The sequence below is a fragment of the Hakea prostrata genome, chromosome 5, assembly GCF_041222555.1.
Source record: "Hakea prostrata isolate BN-2017 chromosome 5, UWA_Hpros_2, whole genome shotgun sequence".
Classification (NCBI taxonomy): domain Eukaryota; kingdom Viridiplantae; phylum Streptophyta; class Magnoliopsida; order Proteales; family Proteaceae; genus Hakea; species Hakea prostrata.
Window position 1 is genome coordinate 28,284,037 of NC_142604.1, and position 19,316 is coordinate 28,303,352.

A 19,316-nucleotide genomic window follows, 5' to 3' on the forward strand; every position below is an offset into this window, starting at 1 on the left:
ACATGCTGGAATTAATTTTGAGAAATCTTATTTCTTAGTTTCAAAGAGTCTTGATCAGTTGGAAGTCTCGTTTGATTTAAAGGTGAGTTCTTGAGTCTTTAGGAGTCTTCTTTAAAGATGGACTCTTACAAGTCTTTATTTCAAGAAGAGTTCCTTTTCTTATTGTTAGAGTCAGAGAGTCTTAGGAGGAATGTATTTCAAGGAGATCCCATTAGATGTTTAAGTCTTTATTTGGATTGCTGAGATTAACTGTAAGGGAGCTCCTAAACTATAAAGGACTCCCACTTAGGTTGGAGTCTTTAGTAGGCTATAAATAGGCCTAGTCCTTCATGGTTTTCTTTTAGTTTGAATATTTGAAAAAGAATTAAGGATCATGGCTTTATTGAGGTGGTCATGGTTGAGTCAAGAATTGAGTCTTCTTCAAAAATCAGTTCCTTGTTCAAGCTCTACCACTCCTCTTCTAGTCTCTTTCACCTTCAAGAAGCTACAGCAGCCTCCAAGTAAGTACAGTAGACGCCCACCCACTCCCACAAGATCCTAGACCCATCACACCTACCCCCGCCCCCTTCCTGGCCTGCGCAAACCCTAAATTGCTTCCCCTTGCTGTCACACCCTTGGCAGCATCTCCCAGCCCCCGACAGCCCTTAAAATCCTCCCCCTCCCCCCTGCGATCCTTCCTAGCCCCTCTCCCACCTCTCCCCTACCCTGCTGCCCCTTCTTCCCTTCTCTTTTCCTCATCGCAACCCTCTCCTCCTGGTTCTGACTTGCAGCAGATCTGAAACAAGAAAGAAAGAAAAGGAAAAGAAAGAAAAGAAAGAAAGAAAAAAGAAAAGAATAGAAAGAAAGAAGAAAAGAAAAGAAAAAAAATAAGAAAGAGATTCAAGATTGCTTATGATCTTTCCCTCGCATAAAGTTCAAACCCATAGGCATCCCAAAATCATCCCTAAATCTCTCTAAACCTAAACTGCAGACTTCCCTAGGTATCTTTTGTTGAACTTAGGTTTCGCCTACTCATCCCATACTACTTTGTTAAAACCCTAACCCATCCTACATTTCTCTGTTAACCAAATTTGACAACCCACTTGGTCTTGTTGAACCAAATCTTACCCAAAGCTTCCTATTATAATTTTAGGAGTATCCTTGGTACCTTAAATCATCCCATTGAGTCATTTACTTTTGGAGATTAGTTGCTGGAAGATTCTGGCAGATCCCAAATTTTAGGGAATCTCTCCAATAAATCTTAGCCCTAAAATTGGGTTTACATCATATGGCTTGAGAGCATGATACAACATATTGGAACTCCTTGAGGGCTTGAACTTGGCCTGACTAGCGCAGACCGAGAGTGTGCTTGCTATGGTGGGTTCCATAGATGGAGAACGAGGAGAAGGGGAAGGGGAAAATGACATCCACAAAGTCATGCACATAGCTTTTAATACTGAGACTTTAATAATCAAATCTCAAAACTAAGTTCCTTCGACTGTTACAAGAATGAATAGGTTATAAGCCTTGCATAAAAGCAAAAACCTATCTAGGATGGAAATAACTTAAAATACGATAGTGCTTAACAAGCTTAATTGCATAACATAGACAAATGGTTTTGGATGTGTGCCTTACTCCACTCACTCATAAATGGTGCAAGGTCAACTATTCTAGGTTAAAGTGGTGGAACTTAAAAGTAGATTGCTTGAAATCTTTCACTAATGAAATAGTCAAATAGGGAAAGTGAGAATTTGAGAGGGGACACTAATGCAATATGGAATGAGATGGCTACGTGTATTAGGAAGGTAACTAAAGATGTCATAGATGAATCAAAAGGAATGGAGCCATTCTTATAGAGAGACTTGGTGGTGGGATGGTAAGGTTAAACTTAAAACAACCATTAAGAATAATAAAGCTAATGTTAAGACATGGTAAAGATTTAAGGATGTAGAGGATCTTCAAAGGTATAAATTAGATAGAAATGAAGCTAAGAACATTGTGGGGGAAAGCAAGGGAGAATGAAGATTTATATAGTAAGTTAGTTACAAACGAAGGGCAAAAAACTATTTGTGAGATAGCTAACATAAGAGATAAGAAGAGTAGAGATCTAGATCTAACAATATTAAAACTTAAAAGTGAAGATGCTAAAGTTTTAGGGTACATTATGAATACATCAAATAAGAGATGGAAAATCTATTTCTCTAGTTTTCTAAATGAACATGCTTCAGGTATCTGTGATTCAAATGATTACACCATTTGCTACGGTACCAATTTTTGAACATGTATACGGAGAATTTTGATGTTTGAAGTAAAAGAAGCTCTAAAGAAGATGAAGGTACGTAAGGCACAAGGTCCCAATGAAATCCCAATTCATAATAGAAGTATGGAAGAGCTTAGGAACCTATGGGCTAGCTTGGTTGACCAAGTTGTTTAATAAGATTATGAGCATAAAGAAAATGCTAGATGAATGGAGGAGAAACATCATGGTACCAATTTACAAAAATAAAGGAGACATTCAAAGTTGTAATAACTGTAGAGGAATAAAAATGATGAGTCATACTATGAAATTATAGGACTATGTGACAGAATCTTGTTTGAGACAAGTAACCACTATTATGGAGAACAATTTGGACTTATGCCAGAAGATCTACAATGGGAGCTATTTACCTTATTAGAAGACTTATGGAAAGGCATAGAGAGTCTATAAAAGATCTTCAAATGATCTCTATTGACCTAGAAAAACTTATGATACAATCCCTAGAGCGTTAATTTGACAAGTACTAGAGAAAAAAAGTGTTGCAAGTAAATATGTCGACATAATTAAAGATACATATGATGGTTCAATGACAAGTGTAAGAATGGTGGGGAGAGAAGGTGATGAATTCCCAATTAGAGTTGGGCTACTTTAAGGATTAGCTTTAAGTCTATATTTATTTTCACTTGTAATGGATGTAACCAAAGACGTTCAAGATGAGGTTCCGTGGTGTATGTTTTTTGCTGATAATTTTGTTATGAAAGATGAGACATAAGTAGGGATTAATACCAAGTTAGAATCTTGGAGAGCATCAAAAGGTTTAAACTAAGTACAACAAAGACAAAATGTCTAGTGTGTAACTTTGATCGTGACAGGACTGATGATGAGGTGGTGAAACTTGATGGAAAAGAGAATCTGCAAAGCGATTATTTTAGGTACCTTGGTTCAATCATAAATAAAAAAAGTGATACAGAGGATGATGGTTCCCAAAGAATTAAAATAGGGCGGATGAAGTGGAAAGATGCGTCCCGGGTCTTATGTGATCGACGTATACCTTTATAGCTCAAAAGAAAATTTTATAGGACCATCGTACGACCAGCTATGATGTATGTGTGAAGTGTTGGGATATTAAGAAGCATTATATAGATAAACTCGTGTAGCAGAAATGAAGATGCTAAGGTGGATGAATGGCAAAACGAGGAAGGATATGATAAGAAAGATCATATTAGAGATGGTCTGGGAGTAGTTCTGATGAAGGATACGCTACAAGAAAGTCGTTTGAGGTGGTATGACCATGTTCAATGGAGGTTTGTAGATGCCCCTGTGTGGAGAAGTGATTTAATCTAGATTGTAAGAATTAGAAGAAAAGGGGTAGACCTAAGATAACTTTAAGAGAAGTGGTGAGAAAGGATATGTATAGCTTAGGCCTTGAATCTAGTATGGCCACAAACAGAGTTGACTGGAAGACAAGAATCCCCATTTAGTTGAGTCAAGTTTTGTTGTTGTAGGATACTACTTAAGAAGCTCTATGTGATCCACCCACAAACTAAACCGAATAAGATATTCCCTCCTAAATAACTAAACTGCCAACCCTTCCCAGACCAGATAGTTAGTTTAGGACAAGCCCTTGGTTTGGGTCTCACGGTGGACTGTCATACAGCTAGGCTTTGGTTATTGTATCAGCTCTCTAATGCAGTATAAGATCGGTTCAATCAGACCAATGACTTCTCCAAGGGAAAGGAAACCAATGCCTCCTCACCTTTCTGTATGAGCTTGCTGGGGTTCAAATTGATAATTTTCTCCAGCTTGATCCAATACGGTGATTATCGTAGCTCAAGTCTATCCCTAAATGCATTAGATGGGCCTCCAATGGTGAATCCTAGCTCTTCATTCCATATAGGGTTTAGGGCGAAAACTATAAAAGATGATGATTACTGTTTTAACCTTGTATACATTAGGAGCATGAGCTTTAAAAACCACACAAGAACAACTGAAGTTGATTTTCATTGAAAAATAGAAACAACTCTCTACCTGTTTTCAGTTTTTGTAATTTTTCAGTCCATTTATAAATAAAAATAGGTTTCATATATGAAACCGAACACACACAGAACTGTATATTTAGGTAAAAGTAAAACATAAAGAGGAAAATCATAACAAAGACTGCCCAAGAGTCATTAACTATTTTCTTGTTTTATTTTTTGTTACAATTGCTATAATATTTTCTTTTTTTGTTTGATTTTTAAATTTGTGACTGCTCTTTCCATTCTATTCTGCATTGGAACAATGTATGTTGATGACTTTGGTGAATACTTGCCAGGAATGTTTTGTATTTGGGTTGAGGCTTTCCAGTCTGACGATAATGAAGCAGAACATTGCTGGGTATTTTTCTTGTTTACTTTTTCCCCATTGAAAATACAGGCAAATCAAATGGAGTTCTGAGATATTTTCTCTTGTTAAATGTTTGTGTGATGCCAACTTGAAGGTCTTTTTTATTATATATTTATTTTTCGGCCAGTTAAATCCAAGTATTGGGATACGCAAGCCTTGCTTTTAAGGAGCCAAATATTTCTCAATTTCCTGATGTAGCATTCTGAATTCCTCTTTTTTGCTGTTTTTGTGATGAAATGACAGATTTTACTAAGCATAATGGTCACAAATAGTAATACAGATAGGAAAGATAATTGTTGAGGTTTGTTGGACACCTTCTCTTAGATATTTGACTTCCCTTGCTTCAGGATCCATGCCTGTTGGTACAAGGTAAATGATATTGAAAAGGTATATATTTATTGGAGTTTCGTGGAGTATATGTTCGAGAAAGAATGAATGGGAATTAGGGAGGAAATGAGTTCATATAGAGGTTTATGAGGTTATACCATAGTTCCAAATATCATTTAATCTTGGTAAAATTTTGCAAGAAATTCAGTTTTAACATATTGAAACAAAATGTAAAATAATGCCTAAAGTTACGACAAAATATTGACTGAAACTTTGCCTGCCCTTTATGATGAAAGTGATATTTTGAGCGAAATGGGTCAAATTATGGCCCATATCACTCATTTTGTTGGTTTGGATGGAGAGCCTTGGGAAACTCTGGTTTGTGTTTTTGGCTAAATCTTCCTCGCATTTAGTATGTTGAAAGTTTTTGGGCACTTATGGAATTCATTGAAAGTAATGATTTACTTTATTGTTGGAAGATTTTTGTTGAAACCAATGGTATATCCCTTCTTCTAATTATTAGAATAAATTTTTTCGGACAAGGGGTAAAATACTTGGTGGTTGATTTGCCCTTAATTTTTTATATGTTACAAACCATGGTGTACTGTGTAGCTGCAGTGGCTCTTAAATGTTCTCTTCACTGTTGAAGATATATACCCTAGATTAGAGAACCTCCAGTATGCTGGGGATTTCTTTCATTGAGCTATTATGGAAGACTTTGAGCGTTTCTTTTGCCACACAATGAATTTCCAGCATTTGTGTTATGATTGAAGGATAAATTTCTCGTGTTAATGACAGCATTTTAGTGGTTATGCTCCTGCCTGGAACTTGATGCGGCACTAGTAACTCTATGATGGGCACTGTGGTGAATTGCTTCTTGCTTACCTTACCTTTGGCTCTTTATAATGAATCATGTACGGCATTGGATAATTATGAAATGGTTTATGATTTATGTCTATTCATTTCTAAGGTAACATTAAGAAGTTCAATTTTAATTAAATTACTTTTACCAACTAAAATAAAAAAAATTAAATTTTGTATTCCAGTACTCTGTTTTTTTTTAATAGGCCATAATAGAGAGTTTATACAACCAAAATTAGGGTCCAAGACTTAACTACCATTTTGAATGTGGTTTTTGGTTTTTATCATGTTAAGATGGCCTGGAATGTGGTTTCGTAGAAATTTTTGGGACAATTGTTGGCCATTTGGGCCTTGGAACTATCGAGCAAAACATACCAGGTTTCGCCCAAGATTTGCCATTTTGTAAAATAGTTTGGTTTTGAGCTAAGGTAAAACAGGAGTCAGACCAATACTTGGAACTGTGTGTTATAATAATCCTTAGAACTCAAGGATTAATAAGTATGAGCCTATGGAGCAGATCCTGTTCAAGTAAGTTTGTGCTTTTTATTGCGAGTCCATTTAGGGCTTTGTCTCCAACAATGAATGCATGTTGAATGTCTGGTTTGATTATATATTGCAGAATTGGGTAATGTATTGAGATCTCATCCTCTTAATGAGAGGCTGGTTATTGGCTGGATTGCCCTCATTGAAACATCATGCCTTGTTGTAGTTTAGTTTATGTGGAAGTACTTCGATATTCAAGGCCAAGTGGGATTGCACTTGCTGAATCATTCTAGATCAAGGATATATAGGAGAGATGTTTCATTTGCAAACTCCAAGAAGTGAATAGGTGAATCAAATTCTCTCACAAAGTAATGTGAATGAAGTACGGGTTGACAGATTCGTTGCACTACGATGCAAGTAACACATCCGAGGAAGTAGAAATAAAGCAGGTGTTGTCCTAAACAACATATTGTTCTTTATATTGGCTTCTGGTGGCAATAGTGATCCCAACTAAATGAATCTTCCCATTGAATTAGGCTATCGAGTCCATTGTTTCTTTGGTCTGTACCACATACACTGTTCTGAATGAGAAGAAAGAATTGTGATTGAATGATTGAACAACTTTGATTAAGAATTAGTGTTATAATGAACAGTTAGCATGATATGACAGCCTAGGACAGGCTCTTAGCTTTGGTTTGTCACCTGTGATTTAGGCCTTGCGTGAGCGTGAGGCCTGTCATCTGGCATGGACTGGATATTAGAGCTAGCATTCAGGCCCAGGCTTGCCTACATTATGACTTAATTAGCCAGTAAGGACTGGGCCTTGAATGTTTGGGTTCTGAATCCATAGCTGGAAACAATATGAACTCTGGTACTTACACAACGAGAGCATCTCTGTTGAATGAGGCTTATTTTTCGAGTATTTTCAGTCTTTTGAATGAGGGTCATTTTTCAAGTACTTCTTGAAGAGATGAACTCCCTCACTACCATCTACTTGTGACTCTTAACCCTCTTTCGATTGTAATATATACTTTCTCAGAAGCGACAACCAAAAAAAAAAAAAAAAAAACCCTACATTGACTAAACAGTGATATATTACCCTCTCTTTTTGTGAAGAATATATTCTGTCTGCTAAAGTTATTATCTGTTTGCATTTTATCGTGCATTATATGTTCCAAAGATGGCCTAAATGTTTGGAGCTTTTACTTTTTCATTTCAGAGTTAGAAAGCTTCATTCTATATTCCCTGCTTATTTCATGCTTTAATTAGTTTCTTAACTATTATCTTCTCTTTATTCAGATCCTAATCAGACCTATGCCTTTCCAACCACCTTTCGCTTTTCCCATCATCTCTCCCTTTTTTGGTAACGCCTAGATTTAAAAAACCTCTGCCTTGAAGGAGGGGGTCATCTCTTTCCAGAGGTTCTTGTTGGAGAAGTTTGTTTGGTGGGTTCTTGGTGTGTTCCCTTGGGCTTCTGAGCATATATCCTTTTTGGGTTTTGTTTGTCTGCTCCCTTTTCCATCTATGACTCCACTGCTTCCCTTTGCTCTTCTTGTTAGTGGCCATGAGTGCTTATGGTGCTTGTAAAATACAGAAGTGAAAAACCAACCACTTTTTTTGATTAAAAACCCCCTTCATCTTCCCTGCTTATTTCATGCTTTAATAGTTTCTTAACTATTATCTCTCTTTATTCAGATCCTAATCAGACCTATGCCTTTCCAACCACCTTTCGCTTTTCCCATCATCTCCCCTTTTTTGTAACGCCTAGATTTAAAAAACCTCTGCCTTGAAGGAGGGGGTCAGCCCCGAGGTTCTTGTTGGAGAAGTTTGTTTGGTGGGTTCTTGGTTTGTTCCTTGGGCTTCTGAGCATATATCCTTTTTGGGTTTTGTTTGTCTGCTCCCTTTTCCATCTATGACTCCACTGCTTCCCTTTGCTCTTCTTGTTAGTGGCCATGAGTGCTTATGGTGCTTGTAAAATACAGAAGTGAAGAATCAATCACTTGTTTTGAGTTGTTTGCCATATTCAACAAAAGTGCATTTTTGTTCAGTCTCTTCAATCAAATCAAAGACTACTTCTTGAAAGCCTCTTCTTTTCTTTTGGTTTGAAATGTTTTTTTTTTTTTTTTGGGGGGGGGGGGGGGGGGGTTTGTTTGTTTTTCAAACGAAACTTCAGGGATTCTATTTAAGTAGAAGCATCTAATTTTTTGTTGCCAGACAACATATACCAGTGTATTAAGTTTTTGTCTGTGCCCATTAAAAATGAATATAATTAAACAAATTAAGAGGTCCTGTTGGGAGTGTTCCTGTATCATGGTTATTGGTAGACTAGAATTAGAATTGGTTCTGATCTACGGGACTTCACTTCTTTTGTAGGTCATCTACTGGTGTATTCCGAGGAGGGCAAGTCAACAAGATTGTTGAGATTTCAAGTCTTGAAATTTATTGTAGCACAATTCCAGGGTCTCTGAATAGTATTGATATTGACAATGTTGGTGACTCTGAGGTGCTTACCAATCCAATATTTGAAAATGGCAGACGTGACTACATACTAGCCCCACTTGATGTAGCAGTTTCTTTAGTGGTATGTATGAATGGCAGTCATGATCTTTTTTTTTTCCTTCTTTTTTCCCCCTTCTTGGGGTTTTTTTTTGGGGGGGGGGGGGAGATGTTTAATTCTAGTTTTCCCCAGTTATTGCATTCATTAATATTCTCTGATTGTTTTATTGATTTAATTTTTTAATTTTTTATTGTTCTTTTGTTTTGATTATATCTTTGTAAAATTAATGAGTGACAACATATTTCATTTTCTCCAAGGAATAGATGGTTTTGCTTGTGTGGAATCCAAAATTTTTATTGGGAAGTAGCCTTGTTTGTCTCTGATATGATTAGTAAATTGAAGCCCACATCAGATATAAAAGGCAACGAAGTTTTGCCAAAAGAAGGCTGAGGCAGGTCATTGACATCGTTGAGGTCGAGAGTTAGGAATTGATTTTGCTGGCGTCATTCCTCTAGGCTGCTTAATTTCAAGTATCCTGGTATTTCTTTCTTTCCAAGTTGTCCATCACATAGAATTGAGATGAACAAGAGGGGATGCATTTGATTTTGATTAGAATTGAAGGAGATATATGTGATGCTGGGGCCAAGGTTCAAGAGGTCAAGATTTGAATTTGCTGCCTTGACCATCTAGGTGCTTGCAAAGCCTTCAACTGCCTTCAGTTGCCTTTTCATGCCATTTCATTTCTGACAAGTGTTATTTTGACAAGCATAGAAATCTATTGGAATTTGAAGAAATTATTGCTCAGAAGGTTATCTTCATTCATAGGCCCCAATGGGGTATTTATAGTTACAAGTTACAATTTGAGTAAATCCTACTCTGAGTAGGATAACGAAATACAAAGCAAATAGAATAGAAAAACCAATCCTAGATATTAAGGAACCTAGTCTAACACAAATTATGAAACCAATATAAAGAATATAAGAAAACAAAAGATATAACTAAAAGAAGAGTCTACTCCAATTAGGAAACCTTAATCATACTTCCAACACTCTTCCTCAAGTTGAGGCATGGATATCACACATGCCCAACTTGGCCAAAATATCTGCAACTTGATCTTCAAACTTCATTAATAGTTGATAGATTATGTCAGCCTTATAGACTTCCACTTGCTTTGTCCTCATCTCTATTGCAACTTTAGGTCTCCAAGGAAGAACATCCAAGAAAAAAGTAGAATCTTCAAATGTTGAGAAGACCAAATTTTTGCGCAAATTTGAGGAAATTTTTTTTTGGGGGGTAACAATTGCTAGGGTACAGGAGGAAAAGTGAAACTTTAGATTTGTAGTGATGTTAGATCTCTGAAGGGAAAATGTGCCAAGTAAAGGGACAATCTCCAAAGGTAAAAGGGAAAAATTGTCAAGAAAAGTGACAATCTCCAAAGATAAGGGAAAAATTGCCAAGATAAGTGACAATCTCCAAAGGTAATAGAGATAAAGTTTTGCAAAGGTCAAACGCCAAATCTTCTACAAGGTTAGATCTCTAAAGGGAAGATGTCAAGGTAAAGGGCAAATCTCTAGGGGTAACAAAGATCAGGTTCTGCACAGGTCAAAAAAGTCAGATCTATAGCAATGTTAGATCTCCAAAGTGGAAGATTTCCAAGGTAAGGGTCAAAATTTTGAAGTTAAAAGAGATCAAATTCAACATAAAGAAGTTTGAAAGTGACAGAGATCAAATTCAGCACAAGGAAGTCTAAAAGAAAGGCATTCAAACAATGACTTGAAAAATGTAGACAATACTTTTGAAGTAAACATGAATTGAAGACATCTTCTATCTTCCCCTCACGTGTAGCTTTACATGTGGGTAAAACAATGATAAAGGACAAAATCTGAAAGGTTCAACTAACACTCTCTCACCTTTTTTATTTTTAAACTCAATTTTTAAATTTACAAAAGAGACCCCTGGATATATGAGAAACACATACAGACCCCTGAATATATAGAAATTCTCAAAAAGACCCCCAAAAATATAGGAAATCATGGTTAGCCCCTTGAAAATATGGAAATTCACAAAATGACCCCTAGAAAAATGGAAAATCACAATTAGCCCCTAGAAATATGTGAATTCACAATTAAACCCATGGAAATATGAGAATTCACAATGAACTTATAAACCTCTGAATTCTCAATAAAGCCCCCTAAAGATATTCAAATTTACAAAATGACTCCTTGGAAGGCAAAAAACAGAATTTAATTGGCTAATGTGTTATTGCAGGTTAAAAGAAGGGCTTATAAGGCAAAAAAGCAGAAGTTAAGATAGGCCATATGGGTTGGGTCGATAGGTTCATTGGATGAGAGATTGAGTGTTTTAGAAAAAAAAAAAAAAAACCAGAAAAGAGGTGGAAGGATGAGTTGTAGGTCTGGGTGGTGCTGCTGGAATGGTGCGATGGCTACTAGAATGGTTCGATGGCTGCTAGAATGGTTAAAGGATGCCTAAAGAAGGAAGAATGGTGATAAGTGTCAAGTGCGATGGTTGAAAAAAAGTTATAGAATCGAGTGATGGTGATGGAGGTTAGGCGATAGGATTGCAGGTTAGGCAATAGGTTGGAGACGGTGATTGCAGATTAGGGGATAGGATTGTGGAGGCACAGCAAGAGAGGGAGAGATCGAGAGATGCAGTGATGGGGGAATCCAATGTCGGTGGTTTAGAGGAGAACTAAAAAACCAAACTATAAAAACCCAAACTTGCTGTACTTGAAGAAGAGGCGATGGGTGCAGAGTTGCAGGCGACAGGGTTTTCTGTGGTCAGAAAGGAGAAGCAATGGGTGCAGAATTGCAAGTCTTCGACGGTGATTGCTACGATGGGTTTCGATGGTTATGACGGTGATTGTAGCGATGGTGGTGTAGCCGAGACATAGAGTTAGCGGCAGCGATAATGTGAGGGAAAAGAGAGAGACTTGATTCTCTAGTTCCCTCTTTCTTCCCTAATCAAAATTAGGCTCTAATACCATGTTGGAATTTGAAGCAATTATTGCTCAGAAGGTTATCTTCATTCATAGGCCCCAGTGGGGTATTTATAATTACAATCTGAGTAAATCCTATTTCAGTAGGATAAGGAAATACAAAGCAAATAGAATAGAAAAACCAATCCTAGATATTAGGAAACCTAGTCTAACACAAAATATGAAACCAATATAAAGAATATGAGAAAACAAAAAATATAACTGAAAGAGGAGTCTACTCCAATTAGGAAACCTTAATCATACTTCCAACAAAATCAAAATATGCTGTAGAAAGTTTGACTACTGGGTTGAAAATTCAGGTTATGACTGGATGTGATTTAGGTTCCACTTGGAAGCTTATTTCAATACCTTGCGATTTCAAGTTTTTTTGTTAAGCCATGACTAATTTAGAGTCAAGGTGTAGGCTGGTGCGGGATTTCTAATTTTTTTTTCAACTTTAAGTGTTAGTAGGTAGCTTTAATTCACTCGATATTTTCTTTATTTGGAAATACTTGTGAGCATACTGGTGCATGAGGTCCTGCTACTGTGGGGTCTGGGGAGGAACATATGCAGCCTTAACCCCTGCTTTCACTCACAAGTTGTTTCCAAGACTTGCACGCATGATCATTTGATAGCAATGTTGCAACCTTTTACACCTAGGAAGCGTTCATGGGGAATACTTAATTATTAGTCTGTAATGTTGTCAAATAGTCTGTGGATCTGAGATTGAAAATAATAAAATGTTCTTAGTACTTAGTAGTTAGGTTCACAGAGAGTCTAGAATATCTAGAAGGTTTCTATTTAGGGTGCCAAAGTAGCCATATAATCTGCTGGCTTAGTCTACTTCTCAAGAGAGCTGGATATCTTAATTTGATAGAACACAGACGTACTATTTGGGATACTGATTAGGAGGGAATGCCCTCCTTGGTTGGATTCTCCGTCCCCATACACGGGGGATTCAAGGAGAATGCCTTTACTTGTACTTGTTTCTTGTTTAGTGCAACACAATAACTTGAAAAAAGAGGGGGGGGGGAAGAGGAAGGAAAAAGGAAAAAAAAGCTAGGTGTTTCTAAGGTTCAATGCATTGCAACAGTGATGTGAACAAGGGCCCTCCCCCTGGCCGAAACCCTGATTTAGGGCCTTTAGGCCCTAGTGCCCAACCAAGATGGCACCTATGGCTGGCCGAACCCCTATAGGTGCAATTTGGTCATTTTACAACCCTAATTATTTGATTATTTTATTTTCAGAATTTTGGTTTTGTTTTGCTGAGTCCAATTCTATTTTGAAGTCCTAGTTTGAGTTATAGTAACATAAGAAATCTATCTTTTAAGTAGGATTCCTTAGGGATAATTAGGTTTTTTTATTTTATTTTGAGTCAAGTTCTTTTATTTATATGGCCGTTATTTAATTGTAAGGGGTATCCTAATTCCTAACTTATAAAGGAAACCCTAGTTGAGTTAGTTTCTAATTCCTAGTTGAGTGTAAGTCAATTTTCTTGTTAAGAGTCCACTTTCTTTTTTGATGTAAGGCTATAAATATGCCATTCTCTTCATTATAAAATCAGTCTGCATTTAATATAGAATTAAGAACTGTTGTGGGAAATAAGGAAGGGCCATAGCGGATTCTTAGATTCTTGCTTTCAATTGCAGCAAACTTGTTCAAGAACCAGCAGCCATCTCCTTCAACAGCAACTCTATCAAGTAAGTCCAGCAACCCCCAGTGATATAACCAGCCAAGGACAGCCCAAGAAGGGCCGAAGGAGGGCCCAAGCCCACTGGAGTTCTGAAGCAAGCCCAGCGGGCTGAACCAACATGGGCAATTTGTTTATTTTCCACCCCTGGATGGAGTCCTAATTAGCTGGGAATGAATCCAGTTATTTTTTTAGTGATTTTCTGTTTTTCTTTTGTTATTTGGAGTCCTAGTTTGAGAGTTAATTAAGAGTTTTAGTTTGAGTTCAATTTTGGTAGTGTGGATAAGATAATATTCCTTTTCCAAGAGGGTTCTTATCTTTTAGGAGTTTGTTTTGTTTAGAGAGTTCTAGTTTGATTTAAAGTTGGCTTGAGTCCTAAGTTATCTTAATTAGCATGTGCTATTAAGTTAACATAAAGTGTGATTCCTATCTAAGGGTTGAGGTCTTGTAGATGTTCTGACTACGGACGTGAAATGACATTGTTGACGATTACATCTTAGCATGGCCAAGATTATATGAGATCGTGGATAATCTTAGCCATGTGCAGTTCAGAAGTTGCCTAGTATAACTTACTATTTCCCTTCTTGCTTGGTTGACAAGTTATCTCCTAGGATAGTTTCCTTTTTAGTAGATTTGGAAGAACCTATGTAACTATGCATATTTACTTTTTATTTTTGCTGTAATTTAGTTTATGAAAGTTTTCCTAAACTAAGAGTAGTTCTTAATCTACAAGTAAAGCATAATAGGGAAGAGTCCCATGCATGTGAGCTTCTCCTTTCTTCCTTTCTCCTTCTCCTCCTACTATTCATCTTCTTTAGGAATTTCCTTTTGAGTTCCTAGGCTGGTTAAGGCACTGAAATCCTAAGAAACAAGGTTTACCCTCATTTCTGAAAACGTATGTTTTATTAAAGGGTAAAAAAGTAAAATTGTGACTTATATATAATTTACACCCCTTAAATTGTCAATCAAAATATCTCATACTCAAATGTAACCCGACTTTTGAGAGAGAATTTAGTAATTTTTGGAGTACATCAACTGTGGTTTTTAAGCTTTTATGTTGGGAGTTTGTTTCATGCAGGTAAACAGATCTGGAAAAATTGAGCACGGTGCGCCACAATATTCCATTACTGCTGAATTAACTGCATTGGTTGGTCTCTTGTGAACCGTTGATGCTAAGGCGTATATTTAGTTTATATTTATTTCCTTTGCTGGTTTTTAACATGCTGATTGGAACTGTTATTTTGATCCATTTTGTTCTGCTTTCTTATTTTATTAGGTCATTTTGTTGAATGAGATTCAGTTACAACAACTCTTGGTTCTTTGGGATTATTTAGGCACCTGTCAGCTGAGAAAAAAGTAAGTTTTGTTTCTATTATTGTTATTATTGATCTCCATTTTTTATTCCCCTTTAACTTATGTACAGCTCTAGGATTACCACTGCTGATATAAAAACATTTTGTGTGAGGTTGAAACAATGATGTAGCTTCAAGTGAATGAGGGCCAGTTCTTCCAAGATCTTTTAACAGAACCAACTCATATGGGACCAAGAAAGGGTTTGTTGAAATTTTGGTTATGGGATATGAGGTGGATTTTTGGTATGACCTTGATTGGATTTAAACTAGTGGCTATATTTCCCTGGTTGGATTAATTCATATGGAAGAATATCAGGAATAATGTGGTAGTTTTGGAGAAATCTATAATGGTAGAATATCTGGTGGGATGGGGCAGGTTCTTGAGATTTGGGATGAAAAGTTAAGGGAATGGGCGGAATCTTGGAGGGAGTATAGGTAATGGTATTGGCTAGGATTCCCTAGGTTTGGTGATGATTGGCGGCCAAATTTGAATATATGATGGTTCCTTGTTTTTTGGGTTTTGGAAAGTATGAAAATTCTAGAAAATATTTATATCTTGATATTGGATGACTAGAAGGGGGTCAAATTGGGATCTAAGGTCACTAGGGTTAGGTAGATGAGGTTCCTAATGTTTGGGAGATCTGATGGTTAGATTGGCATAGATCTGATGTTGAATTTTGAATCTCTAGAGTAGTCCGAAAATTCAACAAAATTCAAGAAAACAAAAAGAAAGTTTTTATGTGAAGGGGAATGGAATTCATACTGACTTGCTACTTAACTGTAACACAAGGCTTGTAATGGGGTGTGATGGAGCTGGAAAGAAGTGGAGGTAGGCTATAAGCACTGCTGAAGGAGAATCCTTGAAATAGAAACCCTAGGTTCCTAACTTGCTCAGATGGATATCCCTTGCCACTGTTTCGAAGCCCCACTAATACCTTGCTCCTAGGTAGCAGCACTCTTTTTATTAATTGTGTCCTAAAATCTGTAATCTATTACACGCACAGGGCTTTATTTATAGCCTTACATAAGATGTCCTAGTGAAATTAGGACTTATTAGCTGACTTTCCTAGTTGTACTCAACATACTAATCCAAATTGAAATAGGACTCTTATAACTGAACTTAAAGGGACCCCTTATCATTTTTTATACTGCCTTAGACTTTTAAAACTAAAATAAAACATATGGAAAAACTATTCTGCCCTTATAATAAGTTGGGAAGAATTACATAATTAAACCAATTCAGCTAAAACAAGAACATATTTTCGTACTTGGCCTAAACACTATACTTATGTGCCCATAGAATTGGTCCATGACCACATAAACCTGTTGAACAAAGGCTCAACACCCATGTCTATCAACCCTTAGTTGATTTCAAAGGGAAGTTGACCAATTCAATGCTGGATCTGCATCAAATGATCGTTTCATTTCATTTGTTTTAATCAGATTGTGTTGAAATTATTCAATGAGCTGTAATCAACTTTATTCAATATTCCTGTTTGAATTGTGTCTGAAATTATATTGTGGATGAGTATCAGCTCAGTTGGAAATCTCTTTAGCCAACATCAATGATGTAGAATAGCCTAGATATTGGGGAAAGAGTAAGGAATTTGTTTTTGTTATAGTTGTGTGATTTGTGAAATGTGAATAACATGTTTAAATGATAACTCTTAGAAAAGTTTGAAGAAGAATGTAGTATATGGGATGAGAGATGCTTTTGTGGTGCTTTGAGTGCTACTAGTGAACCGTAACACTAAGCAATTGCAGGAGCATAAGCACAACAGCCCTGGCTGTTCTGGCTTGGGTCAAACTTCTTGTTCACCACTAGAACCGGTTCAAGATCTGGTTCACAGCAAATGGCTAAATGGATCCAAACAAAATAAAGTAGGGAAGACGGGAAGGAGGAAAACAACCGATGAAAGATGACCAATTAATAGAAAATGATAGATGAGAGTAAGAGGAATTAGTGACAGACTAGTCCAATACTCTCCACTAAATGGGGTCTGCTAAATGAATCTTTGACCTTCGTTTAGCTCTATCCAACTTCCAACGTCATGCTTGGTACCTCTCATTCCTCAGTTTGCACGATGCATCTGTCATAGTCTAGTAAAACTGCACATCATATATTTCCTCTTTGTTCAACTAATCCTATAGTCTCTTGCTTCCAAACAAGGTTATTACAGCGGCAAAGTGACCAAAGCAATTGGGGTTCCGTCTTGGCGTTTAGGCGACTAAGTGGCAATAAAGCGACCAAAAGCGGTTTAGTCAATATTTTTAATATAACTACTTTTAAATTACTTTTTAATACAAATACTTTTTATAATAAACTAAAATACTAAACAAACATTCAACAATCACATTCATAAAAATAAAAAAAAAATAAAAACATTCAAGAATCACAATTATGAAAAATTATCCAAAAAATGATTAAAAACATAACTTCATCTCATCAAGCATCATAAGATTCATAACAATAATTATGTAGTATGTAATATATCAGTAATCAATGTGAAAAATGAAAATAAAAGTAGTAAGTTTACATTCTTTCTTACCTCTATGATAGTGTGACGCCAAATAAGTGTCTTGTACTCTTGTGCATAGATCAGTAATCAGAATTGATGTATCCATTTTTTCCTTTTTTTAACCAAACATTGCCGACATGATAAATTAATAGATCTTATTATTCCGATTTCCAAATCATTGTTTATTTAATAATTCATTGATTATCAATGTTGAATATGGCTCATGCTTCACATTCTGTTGCCGACAGACACTTCGGGCCTCGGAGTTCATTTGCAAATTGGGCCTCGATTCCGAAATGGCTCACATATTTAAATTTATATACGGCATTGTAGAATAAATTATGATTAAAAAAAAATAATATACACAAATTACAAAATGTAAAAAAAAAGGGTTACTTTAGCATCTAGGCGGCAATATGGCGCAAAAGGCAGCAAGGCGGCAATATGGCGCAAAAGGCAGCAAAGCGGCAAGAAATCAGCCCGTTAGTTAAGCGGTAACAATTTAAGCGGTTCAAAAACTACTTTGCCGCCTAGGCGGACGCTTTGATAACCATGCTTCCAAAGTTGGACTTCATAGTTCTTACTCGGCATTAATCCCATCTTTTGTCTCAAGACATCACAACATCATCGATGAGCGTGCTCCATAAGATCTCATCTTGAGTGCTGTCGGTTAGGTCGTCAATAATAAGCACAAAGAGATAAGTGTTTTAGGCTGATTCCTGATGTAGCACAGCATATTGGGAATTCCTTGAACTGACCTCCCACCAATGTCACACAACTCAGCTCCCTAACTGGAATCGAACCACTGCACTTTAGTAGAGCATCTAAAGGCCTCTGTTGAACTGCAATACCACTTTTGGATTCCAAATCTGTTTTGAAGTCTCTATCTCAGTTTTATATTCACCAGGGAGTCCTCCCTTTAATTCCATTTTAGGGGAGAGTTTATCTTGCAGTTGGTCTTTATGTAATTGGAAAATTCTCATTCCCCTATACTTAAAACCAATTTGGCAAAGCTCCACAACTCAAACTTCCATATCTGATTCTCCTAAAAACAATTCTCTTGCCCCTCCTAACCTCCTTTTCCCTGGTATTTTTGAAGACTTGAGTTACCTGTTAGCTGGTTTTCTTTCACGTTGATATGGTTCGAAGTTCGAACCTATAACTTGAACCAAATTAGTAAATCCTGTAAAATATGCAAGATTGAAATCCCAGAGTTCTTTTATCTTGTCCAACCCCCTTGAAGAGTTGAAAAGAGCACAAGCTGAGAGAGGGAAAAATCAAGGGACAGAGAGATGGAGTCCCCATTTGAGTTTTCCCTCCTTTATGGTGGTGGTTTCTTTTTTTTTTTTTTTGGGGTGGGGGGGACATCCACTGCTATGGCATGCACAGTAATGCTTGTACGGTACCATGAATTGTGACATGAATGGTAAATTATCTTGATTTCCCAGAAGACATATCTTATCTCATTCTCCACTTAAACTTTCATCATGATTATTTATCGTGGTTAGCTGTTGGGGATTTCTTGGAGAGTAGTTTATGTATGTACTAATGAATCTGCTTTGTTTGCTCTTGAGTTTTACAGATATGGACGTTACCGGCCTTGGTCTAATCTTTTATCACGAAAATATAAGGGCTGGCAAAGAATGTGGTGGCATTATGCACAAGAATGTGTCTTGTCAGAGATCCAAAGAAAGTTAAGGAAAACTTCCTGGAGATACCTTGGTTGGCGAATGTGAGTTTATTTTTTTCTTTTTTCTTTTACTTTTCATATTTGAATTTACATCATAGCGTTTAAAACTTGACTTCCATCCTAATCTAGGCCTAGATACTCTTATATCATTAGTTTTTACACTTTAAAACCAGAAATGGTACTCTGATTTCAGGCCCTAGGTTGGTATGTACAAAGTATGTGAGGTCTACCTTTGACTATTATCACACAACATTTAAGACAGAAAATAATTAAATAGAGGT

At 36.6% G+C, this 19,316-nt stretch overlaps 1 protein-coding gene across 3 annotated transcripts in view; it reads left to right on the plus strand.

The window, feature by feature from the left end:
• LOC149015786 (vacuolar protein sorting-associated protein, putative (DUF1162)) overlaps positions 1-19,316 on the plus strand; it is a 159,289-nt gene that overhangs the window by 18,753 nt on the left and 121,220 nt on the right. For all 3 annotated transcript variants that reach the window (XM_089155555.1, XM_089155556.1, XM_089155557.1), the window contains 5 exons: positions 4,551-4,612; positions 8,666-8,873; positions 14,553-14,621; positions 14,751-14,830; positions 18,928-19,077. In XM_089155555.1, coding sequence (XP_089011681.1) covers positions 4,551-4,612; positions 8,666-8,873; positions 14,553-14,621; positions 14,751-14,830; positions 18,928-19,077 — 569 coding nt within the window. The remainder of the gene's footprint in view (positions 1-4,550; positions 4,613-8,665; positions 8,874-14,552; positions 14,622-14,750; positions 14,831-18,927; positions 19,078-19,316) is intronic.